The following is a 25,084-nucleotide window of genomic DNA, read 5'->3' as shown; positions in this document are numbered from 1 at the left end:
CCTGCACTGACTGTGAGTGCCGGCCGTAAAGTGAAAGCAGAGCACAGCAGTGACGTCACCGCTGTGCTGTACTTTACGGCCGGCACTCACAGTCAGTGCAGGAAGCAGACGGCAAGGGACGTGTGACAGACAGCAGAAGGTGAATATGTAGTGTTTGTTTTTTTTACTTTTACAATGGTAACCAGGGTAAACATCGGGTTACTAAGTGCGGCCCTGCACTTAGTAACCTGATGTTTACCCGGGGACCGGCATCGTTGGTCGCTGGAGAGCGGTCTGTGTGACAGCTCTCCAGCGACCACACAGCGACGCTGCAGCGATCGGCATCGTTGTCGATATCGCTGCAGCGTCGTTTAGTGTGAAGGTACCTTAAGGGATCAAATTACACCTACTGTCTATAAAACTCTTGTTTTATGAGAGGGAGGGTAAGTTAGAGGGAAACAAAATCCAAATGGTACAAGAAACTCCTGAGAGTGCAGAAGAAACATTAAAAATACATAATACGAGTCATGTAATGACCAAAAAAAGATGGTCTTCCTCATGTCCAAACAGGATGACTTATTCCGAAGTCACCTGAAATGATGGGTGCAAATTTTAAAATTTTACCAGTGGCTTGATATCTTAAAAAAAATAAAAATCAAAGCTATACGTGCCACTGGATCCAGCATAGGTTCTGTGGTCTGAGTTTACTCTGGAAGGACGTCGTCACCGTTCCAATAGCAGGAGGACACATGTGATCTGTGATAGGCTGCCACTGATCAGGTTAGTTCAGCTGCCAATCTCTGTCCTCAGCGGTTCTGCTGTTGCTGGAGCAGTATCAACCTTTTCTGTCTAAAAGCAGTTCATATCTATTGGTAGCTTTCATCCGAAACCCTCACAAAACAGGTTTTGAGTGTATGCGCTGGCGGAACCATTGATAATAATGATTCAGAAATCCACTGTGCGCTGTAATGCATTATTTTTGGCCACATATGCCTATTGGAGGCGGTCATCAAAATGCAGACCATTTTGCCTGTTTTCTGAGGTTTTGGATTTTGTATATACAGTCTAATCTGTGGACCGTTATGATAGAGAAGCAGCTGAGCAGAATGGTGTATAAATTTGTTGGAAAAGATTCAGTGTAGATCCCTGGTGTTTTGTATATGGGTCCAGTGAACTCACATTTACAAAACTGCACCATGGATTTCAATGAATAAAGTGCAAGATTTACTGACGCTATTCCAACGAAAATGTATATCACCCTGATCATAGGCTCCTGCTCTGTAACACACTGCCTGCAGATCAGATGCAATTTTAAACTTAACACGTTCCCTTAAAGGGGTATTTCCATATCCAAGATCCTATCCCAATACGTATAATAACAATAACAAATACCTCCAATTAGAAATGTAGTATAGTCTCTTTCCTCATGTGCAGACATTGCAGGACCTTGGGTATCTGTGGTTACGACCACTGATATAGTGAGTTAGCTAGTTGCTAGTGGTCATAACCATGGATACCTAAGTTCCTGCAATGCCTGCACATGAGGAAAGACATTGCGAATCATAAAAACTATACTACATTTCTAATTGGAGATATTTGCTATTATTATTATTACACCTACTACATACTGGGATAGGATCCTGGAGATGGGAATATCCCTTTAATGATGAAAGTGAGACTGTGCACTAGTAGCCTTCCTGCTGGGGCCAGACCATGTATACACATTAGTGGCATGCTGGCCTCCGCTGCCAATGAATGAGCAGGTGGGAAGCTCTTTAGTAATGGCATATAGCTTGGGCGGTGGTACGTTTGCTTAAAATAGAAATCATTCTGGATACAACTATTTTTTGGTAATTATTAACCCTTTCAAGTAAATCTCTTCTGTATACAGACAGATAAATAAGGAAGAGATGAAGAAGTAATATTCACTGATTCTAAACCTTCCAGTGTTTCTAATTGTTGAAGTTACCGCATAACCTCATTTCTCTTCTCTCCTTTAGCTCACATTGTCTGCGTGCTGCTGCTTTCTATATACGGGGGCTCTTCTCTTTCTTTCAAGGCAGATACAATGAAGCAAAGTAAGTGGCATTTTTCTTTGTTTTTTAATCTGTTGACTAGTAAACGCTACCTAAGGAAGCCTTATATTTTTCATTTTGCTTGTTCCTAATCCCTGGTCGTGTTGCAAGGCTTGTTACAGAGTCACACTGACCTATAGGGCAGCTGCCTCTTGGGTGGTAAAGACCTTCATGAGACTTTTTGGGAGAATTACTTAGCATGTTTTCTCATAACAGAAATTCCTGTCGCTAGGTCTTTTTTAGTCACGTTTTTTTTTCCCTATTGTACCTGTTTTACCATACAACATGTCTGGGTCTTGCAATGTGTGGCACACAGCCATATTATATACTGGATGTTACATGTTTCTTTACATTACAGACGATTTCTGCGAGAAACTTTAAAGATGTCAAACGCTGAGGATCTGAATCGACTCACGGCGTGCTCTTTGGTACTTCTTGGCCACATCTTCTATGTACTAGGAAATCACAGGGTACGATGATATACAGTGTGTAAGCTCGCTAATTATTTTATCTAGGTTTTTATATTGCATACATTCAAGGAGTTCTCCTAGCTTTTTCATTTTAATCTTACCTGGCAAGCCCCAAATATGCATTGGCTTAATAGATAATTTCATCCATAAATTTCTTTGTAAATATGATTTACACTAAAGGGAACCTGTCACCTCAGAAAACTCTATTTACCTGCAGTGATAGTGTTTTTCTGCAGGTAGATAGCATTGCAATCAGGGCTGTGGAGTCTTTATTCAATAGAATGACTCAGACTCCTAAAATATATAATACATTGGGACAGTAGTACAATGCAGTATGTGCTGTAAATGTTTTGAGAATTGTTTGGGAAACTAAGTATCTCGGCTTTTAGGTGAGATGAATCTGTGCTGCACTTTATATACATGCTCAGTAGTGAGGCCGTGCTGTGGAGTCGGAGTCAGGGAAATTTAGGAGTCTGAGGCCTGGCTTACTGGCTCCACAGACCTTATTACAATGGTTCCTGACCACCTTACTGAAAGATGCAGCTACCTGGAGAAAATGATATTTCTTTCCCAGGATCGCCTGCTTTCAGTCATTGAGGCGAGTGTGGAGCAGGTTGTCGCTGCTCACTATACTGTGAGCAGCAACTGCAAGCACCCACCGGCATTGTGACTTTTTATATGAACAAATGCGGTGCAAAGATAGCTGTCATCAAAATTTTGGGACATGCCTACAGCCTCCCCTCACAGTGTGAAGAGTGGTGACTGAGCTGCTCCGTGCACGCCCCCATAACGGAAAGTCGCTGGCTCTCAGTAGGAAATCAGTTACTTTTCTAGAGCTAGACGCACTTTCAGTACAGCGACCGTGCACCATTTTAACACTATATCTGCTGATAAATATAATTTTCTGAGGTGAAAGCTTCCCCTTTAAATGTAATGTGCTTTACAGCCAATATATAGAGTTTATACCATAGCATCATTGCATAATGTTTCCATACTGCCACATGAGTGTTCATGAAGTGCCCATGGTTATGGGGGCAGGAAGTTCTTCATATTTATTTTAGATACCACTAACTGGTCAAATACCTAATCTTGTCATGGAATAGTCCTCTATCTCTCCAGTCATTAGACCCATAGGTATTCTGAAATTTGCTTTTCTTGTACTGCAATCTGTAATTTTCAAATGTACCATCAGGAGAGCAACAATATGGTGGTCCCAGCCATGCAGCTGGCAAGCAAGATCCCAGATATGTCTGTACAGCTATGGTCGTCGGCGCTGCTTAGAGGTAAGGTTAACTCTTCATTTTTCTTGTATTCATACCTTCGGGTTATTTCTTTTTTAAATTTAGTGAGTTTGCTTTAGCATGTTTGCTACTGTGACCTGGTAGCCATTTTTTGGGAGATGCAGAAGATAGTTAATCAGTTATGTACAAAGCTGATTGACTTTCTGCCAGTTTCAAAGCATTTATTTCCAGGTCAGGTAATCTAAATCATTGGAGGTATTTATTAGTAAACTAGATGGTAGCCCGATTCTAACGCATCGGGTATTCTAGAATATGTATGTAGTTTATTTTTGAAGATTTTAGAATAATACATTGTATACACAAGATTCGGCCAACCGCAACCAATTAGCGAAGCATGGTTCAAATCCCGCGCCAATTCGCAGCCGGACTGCGCCTGTCGCTGATTGTTCGCGGCCTGCCACGTAGTATATAGCACAGCAACGTAATATATAACAGCCCACGTAGTATATAGCACAGCCCACGTAGTATATAGCACAGCCCACGTAGTATATAGCACAGCCCACGTAGTATATAGCACAGCCCACGTAGTATATAGCACAGCCCACGTAGTATATAGCACAGCCCACGTAGTATATAGCACAGCCCACGTAGTATATAGCACAGCCCACGTAGTATATAGCACAGCCCACGTAGTATATAGCACAGCCCACGGAGTATATAGCACAGCTCACGGAGTATATAGCACAGCCACGGAGTATATTGCACAGCCCACGTAGTATATTGCACAGCCCACGTAGTATATTGCACAGCCCACGTAGTATATAGCAATGTGGGCATCATATCCCTATTTAAAAAAAGAATTAAAATAAAAAATAGTTATAGACTCATCTTCCGTTGGCTCCCGGATCAAGGCGAGGCGTTTACCGATGCTCCTCGCGCGCTCAGGTCCCAAGAGTGCATTGCGGTCTCACGAGATGATGACTAGCGGTCTTGCGAGACCGCTACGTCATCATCTCGCGAGATCGCAGTGCATTGGAGCAGTCACCGGAGCATCACAAGGAGCGGGAAAGGCCTGTTCTGGATCCGAAGAGCCGACGGACGGTGAGTATATAACTATTTTTTATTATTTTTAACATTAGATCTCTTTACTGTTGATGCTGCATAGGCAGCAGCAATATTAAAAAGTTTGTCACACAGGGTTAATAGCAGCGTTAACTGAGTGCGTTACCCGCGGCATAACGCGGTCCGTTACCGCTGCCATTAACCCTGTGTGAGCGCTGAGTGGAGGGGAGTATGGCGCAGGCACTGACCGCGGGGAGTAAGGAGCGGCCATTTTGCCGCCGGACTGTGCCCCCGTCGCTGATTGGTCGTGGCTGTTTTGCCGCGACCAATCAGCGACTTGGGATTTCCGTTACAGACAGACAGACAGACAGACGGAAGTGACCCTTAGACAATTATATGTATATATAGTCTGTTGATGAAGTGAGAAAAATATAGGCTTAAATTTATGGGATAAAAGAACTAAAAATTGGCATGTGCATATATATTAACCCCCTTTTGCCATGAAACCTCTAAAAATTTCTGGTGCAAGCAATTACCTTCACAAGTCACATTCTTAGCAAAAGGAAGTGCACCTTTGTGCAATCCAAGTGTCACATGGTCTGTCAGTATATACACACTTTTTCTGAAAGGCTACAGAGGCTGCATAACCACTAACCAAGCACCATGAAGACCAATGAGATCTCCAAACAAGTCGTGGACAGAGTTGAGAAGTAGAATTAAGAATTGGGTTAAAAAAAATATCCCAATCTCTGACGATCCCCCAGAGCACCATCAAATCCATTATCATCAAATGGAAAGAACATGGTACCACAACATGGTACCACAGCAAACCTGCCAAGAGAGTGCTGCCCACCAAAACTTAGCTTGGGCAAGGAGGACATTAATTAGAAGGGAAGCGCAGAGACCAAAGGTAACCCTGAAGGAGCTGCAGAGTTCCCAAGCAGAGACTGGAGTATCTGTCCATGTGACCACAATAATCCGTACACACCGTAGAGGTGGCCTTTATGGGAAAGTAGTCAGAAAATAGCCTTTACATACACATACCTAATTGAAAGAGTCATTTTAAGTTTGCCAAAAGATGTGGGAGAATCCCCAAATGTACAGAAGGTGCTGTGGACAGATGAGATCAAAATTGAACTTTTTGATCAGCATGTCTGGTTCCAAACCAACACGGCTCATCAACCCAAGAATACCATCTCCACAATGAAATATGGTGGTGGCAACATCATGCTGTGGAGATGTTTTGGGCAGCAGGGACAGGCAAAATGATCTAAGTCAAGGGGGAAGATGGATTGTGCAAAATACAGTGATATTCTTGCTCAAAACCTGTCCCAGTCTGCAAGTGATTTGAGACTGGGACGGAGGTTCACCTTCCATCAAGACAGTGATCCAAAGCATACTGCTAAAGCAACACTCGGGTGGTTTATGGGGAAACATTTTAAAGGTTTTGTAGTGACCTAGTAAAAGCCAGACCCTAATTCAATTGAGGATCTGTGGTCAAACTTGAAGATTGCTCTTCACCAGAGGAAACCATCTAACTTGAAGGAGCTGGAGCAGTTTTACCTTGCGGAATGGGCAAAAACTTCAGTGGCAGTGTGTGGAAAACTCAGAAACTTATCCAAAGCATCTTACAGCTGTAATTGATGCAAAAAGAGGCTCTAGAAAGTACTGACTTTAGTGGGGTGAATAGTTATGCACGCTGAAGTTTTCAGTTATTTTGTCCTATTTGTTGTTTGCTTCACAAGGGGGAAAAAAAAAAGAAAACCAAATGTTTACAGTTATAGGCATGTTCTTTACATGAACTGATGCAAAAGACACAAATGTCAATGGGGTGAATACACTCCAAGCCACTGTATATACAAGGTCTATTGCACATGGACGAAGTGCTGTGGTTAAAAAGATGTGACAAAAAAGTGTATGCTAGCTGTAATTGTGAGGCACACGCAATACAATACCACCCTACATCTCTCTGGTCTCAGTCTACCACCCTACCCGTGCCCTCCGCTCCGCTAATGACCTCAGGTTAGCATCCTCAATAATCAGAACCTCCCACTCCCGTCTCCAAGACTTTACACGTGCTGCGCCGATTCTTTGGAATGCACTACCTAGGTTAATACGATTAATCCCCAATCCCCACAGTTTTAAGCGTGCCCTAAAAACGCATTTGTTCAGACTGGCCTACCGCCTCAACGCATTAACCTAACTATCCCTGTGTGGCCTATTAATAATAGAAAAAAAAACAAAACAAAAAAAACACATAATCAGGTTCCTCGCATCATGTTCTCATACACTTTATGCAGTTAATAGCCCTCTGTGTCTGTACTGTTACATACTTAGGCAGTTAACTGGTTCATGCAGCTTTACATGAACACCCGAGCCTTACACTATGGCTGGTCCAAATAACTAAAGCAATTGTTACCATCCACCTCTCGTGTCTCCCCTTTCCTCATAGTTTGTAAGCTTGCGAGCAGGGCCCTCATTCCTCCTGGTATCTATTTTGAACTGTGATTTCTGTTATGCTGTAATGTCTATTGTCTGTACAAGTCCCCTCTATAAGTTGTAAAGCGCTGCGGAATATGTTGGCGCTATATAAATAAAAATTATTATTATTATTATTATTATTATTATTATTCATCTGTGTAGTTGAGCTTTTCTTGTGATTTATGCATAGACTTTGTCATTCGCTGTCTGCAGGAGGTTCTTTTCCCAAGGTTTCTTAAAGGGAACCTGTCACCCCCAAAATCGAAGGTGTGCTAAGCCCACCAGCATCAGGGGCTTATCTACAGCATTCTGGAATGCTGTAGATAAGCCCCGATGTATCCTAAAAGATGAGAAAAAGAGAGAGATTATACTCACCCAGGGGCGGTCCCGGTACGATGGTCGTCGCGGTCCGCTCCGGGGCCTCCCATCTGCTTACGATGACGTCCTCTTCTTGTCTTCACGCTGCTGCTACGGCAAGACAAGAAGAGGACGTCATCTGATGAAGATAGGAGGCGCCGGACCGGACCGCGACACCCATTGGACCGGGACCGCCGCTGAGTGAATATAATCTAACCTGTTTTTCTCATCTTTCATGATACATCGGTGGCTTATCTACAGCATTCTAGAATGCTGTAGATAAGCCCCTGATGCCGGTGGGCTTAGCTCACCTTCGATTTTGGGGGTGACAGGTTCCCTTTAACCATATTCTATATAGTAAATGAATCCTTTTATTTTGTTAGAACTTGTTGAAGTCAGAGGGTGCGGAAGTGGCAACCATTAATTTCAGTGGAAAAGCAAAGCCATTCTTTGTTGGAATTTCAGGAGTGAATAGTTTTACAAGAAATTGTCTTTTTGTTAAATTTATTCATTTTTTTTAATTTTACATACAGATCTCAATAAAGCATGTGGAAATACAATTGATGCCCATGAGGCTGCACAGATGCACCAAAACTTCTCCCAACAGCTGCTACAGGACCACATAGAAGCCTGCAGTCTTCCAGAACACAATCTCACAACGGTTAGTCTTTTGCTTGTATATCCTTAAAGGGGTTTTCTTAATTTTTTTTTTATAACAGTGGCCTATCATTCAAACATTCACTTAGTTTCACATGTGAGGGTTTAGCCCCTAGGACCACAGCTGATCTTGAGTGAAATGGGCGCATTACTTTTTTAGTGCTGCATTCCATGCACTTTTTACAGACCGGTCTCTAATTTTCCCTTTGTTTCTAAATTCTTTAAATATTTAGTCCACCCCAGCCTAATTCGCTGTTTCTAAGAATATTCTCTTGACCCATTTACATTTTGGTTTCCGCTCCGTACATTCTAATGAAACTTCCCTCTCTAAAGTCTCTAATGAGCAACTAAATCTAATGGTCACTACTCCCTGCTGATTCTCATGGATCTTTCTGCAGCATTCAACGCTCTGGCTCACCAGCTCCTCACTATGCTCTGCTTTATTGGTCTCAAAGATACCGTTCTCTCCTGGTTCTCCTATCTCTCTGACCGCTCCTTCACTGTGTCTCTTGCTGCCTCCTCCGCCTCTCACCTTCCCCTTACTGTTGGGGTTCCTCAAGGATCAGTCCTAGGCCCCCTCCTCTTCTCTTTATATACTGCTCCTATTGGACTAACAATCAGTTCGGTTTTCGCTACCATCTCTATGCGTATGACACCCAGTTATACATAGTCTCCTGACATCCGCCCTACACTACTACAAAATACCAGTGATTGTCTTTCCACTGTCTCTAACATTATGTCCTCCCTCTATCTAAAACTGAACTACTTGTGTTTTCTCTCTCCACTAACCGACCTATGCCCGATTATTGCCATTTCCATTTGTGGTTCTACCATTACTCCCCAGCAACATGCCCACTGTGTTTGGGGTTACTCTTTATTCAGATCTTTCCTTCAATCCCCCATATCTGATCGTTCGTCCATTCATGTCACCTACATCTCAAAAATATTTCTAGAATTTGACTCTCTTTCAACTCTGCAAATTCTCTTCCTCTAGCTCTTACCCATTCTCGTCGGTACTATTGCAACTCTACTGATCAGTCTGCCTCTTACTAAACTCTCCCCTCTTCAATCTCTCCTGAATGCAGCAGCCAGGATCTTACTCCTTTCCAACCACTACACTATTGCATCCACCCTGTGCCAGTTGCTGCACTGGTTACCCATCCACTACAGGGTCCAATATAAATTTATCACTCTCACCCATAAAGCTCTCCACAGTTCAGCACCACTCTACATCTCCTTCCTCGTCTTAGTCTACCACCCCACCCATGCACTCCGTTCTGCTAATGACCTAAGACTAACATCAATAATCAGAACCTCCCACTCCCGTCTCCAAGACTTTTCATGTGGTGCACCAATTCTTTGGAATACACTGCCCAGGACAAATCGATTAATCCCCAATATCTACAGTTTTAAGCGTGCCCTAAGAACGCATTTCTTTAGACTGGCGTATCACCTCACCTATCTAACTATCCCTGTTTTGGCCATACAAAATTTACTTCCAAATCAGGACCCTTTTTGCAACTATTCACGCACCCACCATGCATTTAATAGCCCTCTGTGTCTGTACTTGTAATGGTACTGGCTGGTGACCGGTTCATGCAGCGTTGTGAATCCTGAATATGTATGTGTGGCCTGGACCGTACAATTCAATCATTTTTTACCATTCTCCTTTCGTGTCTCCCCTATTTAAAGGGAACCTATCACCCCGTTTTTTAAAGATTAGATAAAAATAGTGTGAAATAGGGGCAGAGCTTTGCATTACTGCCTTTTTGGTGCCTTTACACCCCCGTTAGGCTGCCGAAATACCTTTGTGAAGTGGCCGTTTTCTGCTGTCACTCAAGTTGGTCAGGTCGGATGGGCGTGGTCACAGCGCTGTTTCTCCCCCAGATCAGGCTCATCATTACGTTGGTGGCGTAGTGGTGTGCGCATGTCCAAAGAGAAGATCCACTGCCCAGGAGATTCAAAACAGCGCGGTCTTCGCTATTCGCCGTTTACCGGTGGGCGCGGCCATCTTTCCTGTGGCCGCGCGTGCGCAGATGAAGCGCTCTGCTGCCCGTGGCTTCAGGAAAATGGCCGCCGCGATCTCCATCTGCGCACGCACGGAATCCCGCGGCCATTTTCCTGAAGCCCTGGGCAGCAGAGCGCTCCATCTGCGTAATGATGAGCCTGATCTGGGGGAGAAACAGCGCTGTGACCACGCCCATCCGACCTGACCAACTTGAGTGACAGCAGAAAACGGCCACTTCACAAAGGTATTTCGGCAGCCTAACGGGGGTGTAAAGGCACCAAAAAGGCACTAATGTAAAGCCCAGCTCTGCCCCTATTTCACACTATTTTTATCTAATCTTTAAAAAACGGGGTGATAGGTTCCCTTTAATCATGGTTTGTAAGCAAGGCCATCATTCCTCTTGGTAACTGTTGATTGTATGTGTTAACTATTAATTGGCCCTTCTGTTTACTAAGCAGCAGAAGCTGATGTTTATTGGGAACACTAATCCTCCAGTGACTGGAGCAGAACTAGGATTGTTCAAATTGGGCAACATCTTTTTAACACCCTTATATTTGCTTCATGTTATTTGTCCCTGACTTTAATGCAGGCTCACACACTGAGCCCGCACTTGATGGCTGATTTAGTTACCTTTTTTGGTTGCCACAATGAAAGGTATTCAAAACATCGTATCTACTCCAAAATGGTAACCGTAAAAAACATCAGCTCAGGCTGATTTCAGATTTTTTTTTTCAACACTTAAATTAAAAAAAAAAAAAAAAAACCCTATACATGTTTGGTATCTGCGTATACTCTTACTGACCTGGAGAATTGTATTGCCAGGTCAGTTTTACCATACAGTGAACATGGTAAATAAAAATAAATAAATAAACGAAAAACATTGTGGAATTGCGCCTTTTCTTTTTTTTTTTTTTTTTTTTTTTTGCAATTTCACCGCTCTTGGAATTTTTTTTTCTTTGTTTTTTTTTGTTTTCCGGTTCACTATGTAGTAAAATGAATGGTGTTCTTCAAAAGGTTAACTCACTTCACAAAAAAAACAACCCTCATTTGGCTACATGGCTGGAAAAAGAGTTATGGCTCTTGGAAGAAAAGGAGGGAAAAACTGAAAATGGCTGAGGGTGAAGGGGTTAAAGTATTTTTCTTGTTTTAGTGTTGTTGTTTTTTTTTTTCTCTCTTTTAATTCAAGTACTTGAACTGATAGTTGTTGTTTCCTTTGCAGTGGACAGATGGGTCTCCTCCTGTACAGTTTCAGGCTCAGAATGGACCTACTACCAGCCTGGCTAGCCTTTTGTGAAGACAGTCCCTAAGTATGACATGGACAGACACAGTACTCACTGTAGAGGATTCTTCTCTGCATCCAACTGTGGAGGGTTTACAACTGCAAGAAAATGCACAGTGCATTTGACGCCTATGGTAGAGTCGAGGGGATGTTGTGTCCTGGACATGCCAACAGGATGGAAAGGAGCTTGGTCCTCCATGCAGTAACTCCGGAACTTAGAGACCAATCAAGCCACATGCTGCAAAATGTTGACACTCCCTTGCCTGCAAGTAATATTTGCCCCCTCCCCATGTGTACGGTGCGTGGAAAAGGTCAAGCTTTCCCTACAGCACGATAAGGGGTTAAATTACCTTGGAACAATATTTTTGTGCTATATTTAATATCTGCCTTCAGCTTTGTTTCCCTCTACTGAATAGATTTAACAGAGAAGGGCATTTTTTAAAATTTTATATCCATAAATATATATATATATAATACTTAATTTTATCAATGTTTTAAAATTTTTCTGCGCACAAAAAATGCGGTTTTGTTGGGGTGGGGAAGGTTTATTCTTTCCCTCTTTCATACCCCCTTTTGGATAAATTATATTTTCACGGGAATGTTTTTGATATTTGATATAGTTTTATAGGCAAGCATTACACAGCCCCTCGATGCAGCAAAGAGGCGGCCAAAGGATTAGCCATTATGTCTTGAGACCTAAGTAATTTGAACTCCCCAAGGCCTGTCATCTTTTAATGATCATGTAATATTTTACACATCTTATTTATCATGCTTATATTACCCATGCAATCTTTAACGTTCTTTTTCAAGCCCATATGTTCTCACTGTCCCTCCCCCCCCCCCCCACACACACACACAATATTAAAGTGATTTTAGTCATTGTGTTTCCAAAGCTCACATTCCCCAGCACAGTGACTCCTACTCATTAAATTCAGTGTATCATTACAACTGTGTGGTATTACTCTGCTAAAGGGGTTGTCCAGGATTAGAAAAAAATGGCTGCATTCTTCCACAAACTACGCCAACCCTGCCCATTCTCTTCATTGGATGAGAGCTGCAATACTGGACACAATCCGTACCCAGGTGTTGTCCAGTTTCTGGAAGAATCCACTGTATTTTTCTACTACAATACAGCATAAATGAACCGGTCACCATGACAATGCAGTCCCATCTGCAGGCATTCTGTTATAGAGCAGAAGGAGTGGAGTAGATTGATATATAGTTTTGTGGGGAAATAGTCAGAATAACCTGTATATTCATCAATTAATCATCTGCTCTGTGGGATTTTTAGGACCGCCCACTGGACCATTAGTGACTGACAGCTTTTTTTGTCTTAAGTGTGCATACAGAGACAGATGGGACCACCCACTGGACCCAAAAATTCCACAAACAGCAGAAGATTAATGCTATGTGCACATGTTCCAGATTTTTCGCTATAAAAACGCTTAAAATACGCATACATATGCATCCCATCATTTATACTGCATTCCGTAACTTTAGTGCATATGTTCGCGGAAAAAAAACGCATCGTGGAAAAAAAACGCAGCATGTTCATTAATTTTGCGGATTTCCCACTATATTATTGCATCCCAGAACCTCCGGAAAAAAATGCAAAAAAACCCGTTAGAAATCCTGACGTGTGCACATAGCCTAAATGATGAAAGCACAGGTTATACCGAGACTTTACTCACAAACCTATATATCAATCTACTCCGCTCCCTCTGCTCTATAACATGGTGCCTGCAGATTGGACTGCATTTTCATGGTGACCGGTTCCCTTTAAACCAACTTTACGTTGCTCGTACAATGAAACATAAGATAAAATGGGCACTTTTTACTGTGGTGGCAGTCACTCCTATATGTGTTTTCGTTTAATCAATATGGTAACATAATAGCAATTACGGTGTATTCTTTTTAACTGTACCTCCAGTTTTTGTCACATTTTATGAAGGACATGTCTCTTTAAACTATGCTAAACTCGGCCTCTTCTGATACCATTTATTTGACAGAAGGTGTTTTTTCCAACAATATCCCAGTGTCGACCTACATGAATATTGAGTAACCATACAAATATTTAGCTTTACCTTCTTTGTATTGAACCAGTTTGTCTTTTTCTGCATTCATATCCAGAGCCGCGGCATAATTTTGTCCCTGGATGTAGAAGTCACTGGAATTTTGAATGTGACTGGAGAATATATATATATATATATATATATATATATATATATATATATATATATATATATATATATATATATTTTTTTTTTTTTTATTATTACATTTTCATAATACCAAATGTGTTGAGTAGAGGCAGGTGCAGACCATTAACATGTATTAAAGGGCAATTTCCATCTTTAGGGGTTATCACCAATCCACTGGAGTTCCCACCCATCAGAAATGAGCTTTCTAGTGGGCTCTGTATTCGCCCTCTCTGGGACTGATGGAACGAGTACAGCACTCAGCTTTTTCTGCTAGTCCCATAGAGAGTGAATGGGAGCGGTGATGCGTATACCTGGCCAATACTCCATTCATTTAGTGCTCTGTGCACCCACATTCTCCTGATCGGTAGGGGTCTCAACAGTCAGCAAGTTGCCACTTATCCTATGGATAGGTGATAACATTTAAAGGTGGCAAGAAGCCTTTAAAGTGCCTTTAATGACAGCTTTAGGTACTTTTTAGATTGTAACTAGTCCCATACATACACTGCTTTACAGCATTATTTATTTCAGCTGCATCTATCATAAACCAATAGGCAATCCCACCCCTTTAAATCCATGTAAACTCTGACTTCTCCTGATGTGTTTTTGTGCTCTTGGATTTGAGGCTGATACTCAGAACTAAGACACTCTTACTGGCTAATTTGACGTTCCAAAACAATTTTCGGCACATTCCCAGGAACAGCCACAATTTTTTTTTATTTACTTTTTTCTAGAATAAAATGTGACTGCAGTATTTTAACAAGTTTGATTTGTATTGCATTATCTTTAATTTAACTTACGGGTGGTAGTGTCAATTTCCAGGATAGTGTTACTGTACAGTGTCTTGTTAATGCAATCTCTGATTAAATGGCAGAATCAGCAGACACAAGTATAGAATGGGCTGAAGTGTTGCGGTAGCCAGACATCTTTGCACGTTACCTGAATTTGCTGATTTCAATGGGATCAGACAAATCTCACCTGTTGCTAGATGTCGGGTGGGAAAGAAGGATTGGACATGTTGGATTTCAACATGCTGGATTGTTTTGGTCTGGCAGCGGCATTTGCCTCTCTTCCTGTAGAAAACACATACACGTTTGGGTGAGCTTGCTTGTGTAATTGAGAAGGGGTCAGGAGGAGTAACTATCTGACAAACTTTCTTGGATTTATGACCACCTTTTCAGTTACAGTTATCTTGGAGAGCGATCAGGAAGTCCTTCCTTCTTCCCAGTAAGTGAGACATACACCTTAAGGTACCTTCACACTGAGCGACTTAACAACGATAACGATAGCGATCCGTGACGCTGCAGCGTCCTGGATAGCGATATCGTTGTGTTTGACACACAGCAGCGATCTGGATCCCGCTGTGATATCGCTGGTCGTTGCTGAAAGTCCAGAACTTTATTTGGTCGTCAGATCGGCGTGTATCGTTGTGTTTGACAGCAAAAGCAATGATGCCAGCGATGTTTTACAATGGTAACCAGGGTAAATATCGGGTTACTAAGCGCAGGGCCGCGCTTAGTAACCCGATATTTACCCTGGTTATCATTGTAAAAGTAAAAAAAAAACACAGTACATACTCACCCTCTGATGTCTGTCACGTCTCCCGGCGTCCGCGCTGCTGCTCAGAGCTTCCTGCACTGAATGTGTCAGTGCCGGCTGTAAAGCAAAGCACAGCGGTGACGTCACCGCTGTGCTTTAGGGCCGGCGCTTACACAGTGCAGGGAAGCTGAAGGCGAGGGACGCGACAGACACGGCAATGTAAGTCTGTGTGACAGCTCTCCAGCGACCACACAGCGACGCTGCAGCGATCGGCATCGTTGTCGATATCGCTGCAGCGTCGCTTAATGTGACGGTACCCTTAGTCCACGATATAGCTTCTTGACAAACCTGTCCCAATCCTTTTAATAGGTCTCTGTATTTAACGTTGGCAACTTACAAAAGTGTAGTCCTAAAGGAATTGGTATACATGTGTTTGAGTTCAGAACTAGAGATATGAGACATGGGCCAGACGCCTACCTTTCTGAATGTGTGTGAACAGGGTGCTGACCTGGTATATATGGGTGGATCAATAGTGATACTCAGTTTTGAGTGGCTTGCAAGTGTGTAGCGTTTGCCGATGAGAGGATGTTTGTTCTGTCGTTTTATTTACTGACATCCATAAAGGTTGGGATATGTCCCGATAGGGTACAAGATACTGTCTAGGTGTTAACCTTCGCTGTCACATTTTATGCCTATGTACATAAAGTAGACTATTGTATATAAAACCTTTTTTCATAGGAAATGTATTTTTATAAAATATTACTCTTAGTTACTAATTTGCTTCATATACAATCTTTATAAAAGAGCTTACCTTACTGGATTTCACTTTTTGGGTTTGTGATGAACATTGCTGAAGCAGAGTGTAGAATATTACAATAAGCATGCAAGTTCTCGCTTATCTGTCCTGAAAATGGTAGAGTTGCTCTGCGGATATAATGGGTATAGTTGACCTGTAGAACAGACGCGTTACTGGACAAGGATGCACTTCTGGTCATTGGAAGAAAACCTGTAACCGATCTTGGTTTGCCAATATGCGCAGTCTGAAGATATCTAAAACACGGCTCAATTGCAGGGAATAGTGATGTTTTATTTTACCAACACTAAATCAGAAGACAATTGCTAAATATAATGTGTGCAGATGGCCAACTCGGACCAATCTTAAGCCACAAGATGCAACCAGATTAACATTGGATTATGGTGTAGATTCTGGACGTACTGACTAACCCACTAATATGCATGGGAGCGTCACAATTCTCCTCTGACACCATATATTTGTGGTAAAAAAAGAAAAAAAATCAGGCATGTTGATATGATTGCCAATGGAGACAATCTGCGTGCAGAGAGGTATCTGGTAACTGTTTACTTGCCTCTCCCCATTAAGAACACATGCATACTGAGCCGAACTGAGCATGCATGTGTATGGGCTTAGGTTGGTGCTAAGGCCGGAGTCACATTAGCGTGTAACACAGCTGAGTGCTATGAGATAAAACATTGCATAGCACTCGGCTTAGTATTCTACTATGGGGCAGCTCAGGTCTGTGATTATTTTCTCACGCTGAATCTGCATGAGAGAACAATCATAGCATGCTGCGAGACTCTGCTCCCTCACTCCCATACAAGTCTACGGGTGCATGAAATATCGCACTGCACTCGGATATCACCGAGTGCAGTGCGATATAAGCCGGCAGCAGAGGAGATGGAGAAATGACTTTCTCTGTCTTCTCCGCAGCTGTCCTCCAAACCTCTGTTCTCATCCTCTCGAGAGGATTGGATCACTGACACACAGCAGAGCAGGAGCCGAGGGTCATTAGCATTTCGCATCGAATGCCATACGCTGGTGTGATTCCAGCCTAAGGAGGAATAGCTATTGGCTCATTAGGCCGACAGCTAACAAACAGGCAATCCCTGCATGTGTTGCGGCGGTCGAACAGCCGCGAGACATGCAGCCGAGAAAACTCTAACATATTATTGGAGCACGCCGAAGTCACAGCACCAGAGCATACTCTGATATCACCTTATCTCAGCACATTCACTCATCACTATTACCTGTACACATATCGTCAGATCCAACTTATTTTAGGATCATCTTCTGTCGGCATAGACATCTGATTGTTGGCAGATTCTTATATTTATCTGGATCTGCCAGTGGTCTGCATATAAATATCTCATGTCTTTAGGCAAGCCAACAGATATTTCAGTTGGTCCGAAATCTGCATGCGTCCCCTACAGTAACACGTTATGCCACATATGTGTAGTGTTGTTAAAGATTCAAATCATGTTAGGTGCAATGGGTGTTCCGGCTTTTAAGACATGTATTCATTTATAGGACAGTCAGGATAGGTAGCAGATTCTTAATCATTGAATATGAATAAGAATCCATAATGAATTTGACCTACATAGGCTTTTATTTTTTTCAACCATTGTTTTTAAATATGCTTTTATGAAGTTGAAATACATTTTTTTGGAGCTCGATCTATGTATCCCCTTCGTCTACTAATATGAGTGCCAGCACACTGATCTATACACCAATATCTGCTGCAGTATGATCAACAAATTATTTATTGTTTTAAACGGTGACCTGATTTTTATTTATTTACTTTCATTTAATTCAAGATATTAGCCAGTTTGAAGCTTAAAGAGGGATTCCCATCTCTAATATCTTATTCTAATATGTAGTAGGTGTAATAATAGCAATTACCCCAAATTAGAAATATGGTATAGTTTTTTCTGTTTCGCGATGTCTTTCCTCATGTGCAGCCATTGCAGGACCTTAGGTATCCATGGTTGCGACCACTAGCAAATAGTTGTCACTATATTAGTGTTCGTAACCATGGATACCTAAGGTCCTGCAATGCCTGCACACAAGGCAAGAGACCTCGTGAATCTGAAGAACTATATACATTTTTAATTGGCTGTATTTGCGAATATTATTACACCTACTACATATTGGGATATGATCTTGGAGATGGGAATACCCATTTAAAGCCTTTTCTCAGTATGTGGATTTTGCTAAGTTCATTGTCCAGCGTTCCAGAATTAGAGTAATTGCTATACTACATTATCAGCCATTTTTAAATATTTTCCAAACCACTAAAGAAGTTTTTTTTTGTGAGTTGTGACTTTTCCAGCTGAAAATCTTGTGTACTTTCATAATGTTTCTTGTTCTCTTAATCACACTTAATGGTGCTCTTCATCTTTTAAAAAAGTAAAAGTTTTTAGATTCAAATTATGTAATTTTTTTGATACTGTAAAAGATATACTAAACCTTATCTGAGAATTATGACTGACCCCGAAGTCGAGCTCAGTGTTAAAGCTTAAATGCACATTTGATAGTCATGATTATGTTAAAGAATTACATGTGTATAATTGTTGTTTTTTGTTGTTTTTTTTTAAGCGTGTCTTCAGGCATATTCTCCTGTTTACCTGCCGTGGTGTATGGAGAGTTGCAACTGCACACTTAGCGATACAGCTGGCGAGGCAAACTTAAGAAGTCCAGCCAGTATCGGGCACAAGCCCCATTTTCATTTTAGGGCTCGTGCATGTAATGGTGCCGCTCAGCGTGTGGTTGCGTCTGTCTACACCCAATTCCCTTTTAAACTGATCCAATCGGAGAAATTTGACTCTTTAAAACTATGAGGCTATGTGCACACGTCAGGATTTCTCGCAGAAATTTTCCTGACGAAAACCGGACATTTCTGCCAGAAATCCGCATGCGTTTTTACCGCGTTTTTGACGCATTTTTTGTGCGTTTTTTCCAAATGCATAGAATTGCGGGAAAAACACGGAAAATCCGCAAAATTAATGAACATGCTGCTTTTTTTTACCGCGATGCGTTTTTTTTTCACGGAAAAATGCACCATGTGCACAAAACATGCAGAATGCATTCCAAATGATAGGATGCATAATGTATGCGTTTTTAATATAGCATTTTTATCTCGAAAAAACGTGATAAAAACGCGAAAAAACCTGAACGTGTGCACATAGCCTCACACTGCTAGAAAGACAAAAACATACCTCCAAGTAATTGCATTGTATGAAACATGCAGATGGGTGGCCTCTTTTTGGGGCTGCCTGGGAGATTTTATCAGGAGGTCATTTTGTGTCTGAAGTGCAGTTTACACCCTTCTTGTAACTCTAAACCACAGGACACCAACAAACAGAATCGACAGGCACTAACCGAATACTCATAATGTGGAATGATACTGAACAGTTTTTCTTATTTAATAAAACCTCATGTATCTTTCAACTTTCTGTACAGTTTGCATTTGTTTTTTTAATTTAGCTGTGTTATGGAATGAAAACTATATTTTCTTCTGTAGATAGTGTAAAGATGTTTGTATAGAAAATAAAGATTAAGTTGTATCTTTCATTTGCCTTTATGTCTACTTACTTAGCAGTAGAGATGAGCGAATATTTCAATGTTCGGTTCGGATTACGTTAGCCAAATTTGCAATATTCGCCGATTAATTCCTCGAATATTCGTCGAACATAACCGAACGCCATTCACTTCAATGGGAGGCAAAAACAAATGCATTCACAACACCTTATAACGGCCCCAAATGCTGCCAAAACACATCAAATAAGGGGCAGACACCAGGAAAGTGGCCTCAATTCACACACAGTACAGATTTTAGCATGGCACTGCAGCAATCAGCCAGGCATGAGGTATCGGGATCTGGGACAGAATTTACAGCTTTCAATTGAACATCACAGTAAGACGAGGTGGGTGAGGATCAGTGTAGGGCCCCTTTGCTGGAAGCCCTGATACCACATGCAACCCGTCTACCTGCTTTCATGCTGAGCCACGCTCAGGTGGCACAAATATCAGTTTTGTAGACTACCATTGTCAGAAAAATTAAAGGATAGTAACACGGGTAGTTGAGTCCAAGGAAGTGGAGGCCTGACAGTCTCGGAGGCCTACTGCTACAAGCAACACGCCTGAAGGAGACCCAACCATGAGTTTTCACATTTCCAGAAATGATTGGCAGATACCACAGACGTGGCATCAATTTCACCACAGTAGAAATAGTACAATAGGGACCGACAGGTCTTCTACTACACCCAATACAGCAGATGGACGCCCAACAAGGAGTGTTCACATTTAAAGAAATGGTCTTACACCACCGAAGTATAATAACTGTCACAAGAATAGAAATAGTATAATTGGGACCGAGACCTCTTCCACTACAGCTAACTCAGCAGATATAGACCAACCATGACTGTTCATATTTCCACAAATTTGTTAACATCAGCAGCAGCAGGCACAGAAGCCACACTAAAGATATCACAGAGTGCTCTCAAATGACATGCATCTCACTAAAAAATGCAATATCACCTAGTTTGTACAGTGCGATTGGGGTGCAAAAGTCCTTTGAGATCCATGACTTGTGCATCTTGATGAAAGTTAGGTGGTCTACACTTTTAGGGGACAGCCGGATGCATTTATCGGTCGGGACCATCAGCAGCGCTGAAGACACGTTCTGAGATAACGACTTTCTGCCGGGCACGATAAAACCTCCAAGGCGTGTGAGGCAAGCTCAGGCCACTCATTAATTTTGGAAGACCAAAATGTGAAAGGGTCCAAACCGTCCCTGATGGTATTTATATTCAGTTCTAGATACTCCTGCACCATCCTCTACATTCGTTCATCACGTGTAAGACTTGAACTCTGTTGTGCTGGTGCACGAATTGGTCTAAAAAAGTGTCAAAGGACTCGCAGAAATTGCTTCTTCCACTTCCACCACTACTGCTGCTGATGCTAATGTTTTTGCATTGACGAATTGAGGTACCGGAGGTTGGAAGTCTACAGCTGCGATGTGAACTGTGTGCTTCACTGCTGTCTTGGGGAAAAGCTCTCTTAAGGTTGTGCAAAACCGTGTTTCAATACTACAGCATTCGCGGGTCCCTTTCTAGGGCAGGAATCCTCTGTAAAAATTTGGTTTTATAACGTGGATCTAATAAAGTGGCAACCCAGTAGTTGGCATTATTCCTAATATCTATACGGGGATCATGTTGCAGATAGTGCAGCAATAAGGCACTCATAGCTTGGGCTCTACTATGAGGTCCAAGCCCATGCGGTGTTGGTGGCTGGGTAACAGGCTCGTTTCCTCCGTCCCCTCCCGCCAACCACAAACAAAAGAGAGGGGAGTATTATCCTCTTCATCTGACAGTTGCTCGCCCATCACCTCTTCCTCCTCCATTTGTTCCTTAGAGCTTGCACATTTGATAACTTTGTTATCATCAGCCACCCTCTATCGCAGTAATCCACCCTCCCTTGGCACCTGCCTGTGTGACGACAGTCTTGAACTTAGATACAGTGTTATCCCTTCCGCATACTCCTCTGCTTCCTCCTCTTCTTCTGGGACCACCATCTCCTCCCGCAACCTTTTCAAAGTATGCTCCAGCATGTAGATAACCGGAATAGTGAAGATGATGGCGTTGTCAGCGCTAACCATCTTTGTAGCCATTGTGAAACTGAACAGAAGGGTGCATAGGTCCTTATTCTGTGCCCACTCTGTAAACATGATATGTGCCACCTCCGTACTGCTTTGGCCCAGGCTACACGACATGACATACTGTGTCAGGGCTCGTTGGTGCTGCCATAGTCGCTGCAACATGTGCAGAGTGGAATTCCACCCTGTCGGCACATCGCATATCAACCTGTTAACTGCCATGGACAAAGACTCCTGTATTGATGCAAGTCGATGAGCAGAGGGGTGCAAAAGGCAGAAATGAGCACACAGCTATGTGCTTTCTGGAGCAGCTCACCCAGGCCAGAATAGTGGCTGAGAAAACGCTGTACCACAAGTTTGAGGACGTGAGCCATGCAAGGCGTGTGTGAACTTGCCTCGCAGTAGGGTCGCCACCAGGTTCGCACCATTATTGGACACGGCCTTCCTTGGATGCAGGTTCAGCAGAGACAGCCATTGATCAAATTCAGCTGTATGACTGCAATCTCCAAGGCATATCAATTTTAAGACTGCCTGTTTGCGTTGAGCCCTGGCTGCGCAGTATGGAGGTGGTGGGGGTTCACTGCACTGTTGAAATGTGTGTCTTCTTAAGGCACTGGTTGAGGGCACAGGTGGATGGCCTAGAGGAGGCAGAAGCAGTGGAAGTGTTAAATGTAGACATTTGTCCTGCAAGCCTTGGCGATTGCAAGACAAATGGAGCAGCGTCTGTCCCCACAGCCACCAGAGTCACCCAGTGCCCAGCCAGCGAGATGTAACGCCCTTGGCCATGCTTACTCATCCCAAGTGTCTGTGGTGAAATGCACACTTGCAGGCAGAGTATTTCTCAGGGATCGAGTGATGTTGTCTGCGACATGCTGGTGTAGCGCAGTCACAGCTTTCTTAGAAAAGTAATGGCGACTGGGTAATTGGTACTGGGGGACTGCGACAGCCATCAGCTTTTGTAAACCGTCTGTATCTACCAGGCGGAAAGGCAGCATTCCCGTGGCCAACAGATTGAGATGGTGGAGTTCAACCTCTTAGCTTTGTCATACGTAGGAGGAAACGATCTTTTTCGTGACCACAACTGCGGAACCGTGGGCTGGCTGCAGTGCTGTGAGAGGGCGGAGTACGGTGAACCAGACAAACTGCTGGACCGTGAGAAAGGTGCAGGCGAAGATGTTACTTTGGATTGAGAAACTTGTGGTGTGATCGTTTTCTGAGGTTGGTCAAAAACAGCAGGCATGTCTGCTTCCATTACAGCTTAAGACAGCCTCTCAGTCAGCGTGACTGGAGAGGGTAAAGAACCCGAGGTTCTGCGGTCAAAGACCTGTGTCTCAACAGCACGATAAGAGAGGAGGAGGAAGAAGCGGCAGATGTGATTGATGGGGTGGCTGAAGGTTGTTGAGTTCGGCATTTTTGCGCAGTGGGATTCCCACAGTAGAGCATGTTGATTGCTCATGTGAAGGTTCATACACGTAGTAGTCAAATTATTGCACTTTTTACCTCGACTTTTTTTTTGCAAAAATTATGTGGGTTGGCTCATCCTTTGCAGTAAACACCAAGAAGTGAACTCAATCATATGTATTCCTATTAAAAGCAAAAAATGCATAAGCAACACCAACAATAACGCTTTACAATAACTATTAAACGAATAGATTTTATTAATGCATAAAAGAGTATAAAAAAACGACAAGGGTTTATAAAGACATAAATAAAAGATTAATGGGGAGAAACAAAATACAGGCGAAAAGGGGTGGGTATGGCTTAAAAATGGCAAAACATACAATGCATAGATAATGGGGTACAATACTATATTACATAAAGGGCAAATACCCATATAAATTCATATGTAATATAACATACATAAATGTGATAGATCTGCTCAGTCCATTGAGAAAACCAGCACACCACATAAAATCAACAAAATAATATAATATTAGTAGTGATAAGTCATATATGCATAATAATAGTGAGATATTGTGGTGTCAGGGATGCACCACGGGCAGAGCAGATGAACTCGCATGAGACATGCAAAAAAAATATATATCAGTAAACCCACGAAAGATATACAGTGATAATAGTTACCTAGTGAAAGCCACCAGCCAGGGTCATTACTAATTTTATACTATTTTGTTGATTTTATGTGGTGTGCTGGTTTTCTCCATGGACTGAGCAGATCTATTTTCTTTCACAGCATTTGGTTGCATATAGTATTGTACCCCCTTATTTATGTATTGTATGTTTTGCCATTTTTAAGCCATACCCAACCCTTTTCTCCTGTATTTTGTTTGTCCCCATTAGTCTTTTATTTGTCTTTATAAACCCTCGTGGTTTTTTATACTCATTGTATTAATAAAATGTATTCGTTTAATAGTCATCCTTTGCTGTCTCAAAAAAGGCCCAGGCTAGGCACCCCTTGCCACCCCTGTGAGCTGCAGACCCATGGACACTGCTGGTCAGAGGCACAGTTGTGACTGAGGATGCGTCACTGATCGTGGCTGCCTCACTACGTGTCTGCAACGTACGCCGCAACATAACCTCGTCTTCCTCCTCGGATGACCTACTCATCTGTGTGCCTCTATTTTCATGCCAACTGGGATCTAACACCTCATCATCATCATCCTCTGTGTTATCACATTCCTCGCCATTGGAGTCACCCTACTCCTCATCTTGCCCTGACAGCACAGTACAGTCAGCGTGAGCCTCAGATATCTGAGTCTCATCAGGATCACCTACCTCCACGTGGTTAACGTCTGGTGATGACGTGGGACAGGATGCTGTTCGGACCCTACTTCGTCCTGCCCCGAGCCCAAGCTAAAAAGAATTTGGGCATCGGTGCAGATTTCCTCCTCTTGACTCCGCAAAGCTTTTGAGTACACTTCTGATTAACATAGCATAGAATGTGTGAACAGCTTTTCAGACTCACCCATCTGTGGTTCCGTACAGTCAATTGAGCGGTTGGATAGTTGGGACACAGGGAAGAAAGGGGAATTTTGGTGCCACCTCTGTGGACTGTACTGGGTGTGATCTTGAGGTAGAGGAAGAGGAGTAGAGGCCACTTGAAGCTGCACTTGCCATCCACTCGAGTACATGCTCTTTCTGGGCATCATTGATAAAGCGTACCACTGTTCATCTGCCAAAGAAAGATAGTGGTGTAGCCTGTCCAGTAACATAAGTTGTCAGTTGTTTTTGCATAGGATGTGACGTTGCTTTACTAATGCTTTCACAAACATTACTACCTATATATTTTTTCACTAGTTACATGTGAATTAGAATGCTATACTCGTGC

General features: G+C 42.5%; 2 protein-coding genes across 2 annotated transcripts in view; one reads left to right on the top strand and one right to left on the bottom strand.

The window, feature by feature from the left end:
- Positions 1-11,772, top strand: part of MAU2 (MAU2 sister chromatid cohesion factor) — a 120,252-nt gene extending 108,480 nt beyond the window's left edge. The window contains exons 15-19 of the mRNA XM_077252439.1: positions 1,980-2,057; positions 2,413-2,524; positions 3,717-3,807; positions 8,199-8,326; positions 11,550-11,772. Of these exons, the coding sequence (XP_077108554.1) occupies positions 1,980-2,057; positions 2,413-2,524; positions 3,717-3,807; positions 8,199-8,326; positions 11,550-11,624 (484 nt within the window). The 3' untranslated portion in view covers positions 11,625-11,772. The remainder of the gene's footprint in view (positions 1-1,979; positions 2,058-2,412; positions 2,525-3,716; positions 3,808-8,198; positions 8,327-11,549) is intronic.
- The window catches only part of SUGP1 (SURP and G-patch domain containing 1), a 230,459-nt gene extending 205,719 nt beyond the window's left edge, over positions 1-24,740 (bottom strand). Inside the window, exon 1 of the mRNA XM_077252428.1 lies at positions 24,722-24,740. Within this exon, the coding sequence (XP_077108543.1) occupies positions 24,722-24,725 (4 nt within the window). The 5' untranslated portion in view covers positions 24,726-24,740. The remainder of the gene's footprint in view (positions 1-24,721) is intronic.
- Between the last annotated feature and the right edge of the window lie 344 nt (positions 24,741-25,084).

The sequence above is a fragment of the Ranitomeya variabilis genome, chromosome 1, assembly GCF_051348905.1.
Source record: "Ranitomeya variabilis isolate aRanVar5 chromosome 1, aRanVar5.hap1, whole genome shotgun sequence".
NCBI lineage: Eukaryota > Metazoa > Chordata > Amphibia > Anura > Dendrobatidae > Ranitomeya > Ranitomeya variabilis.
The sequence above is the reverse complement of the archived record's forward strand: the minus strand, read 5'-3'. Positions and strand labels throughout refer to the sequence as shown.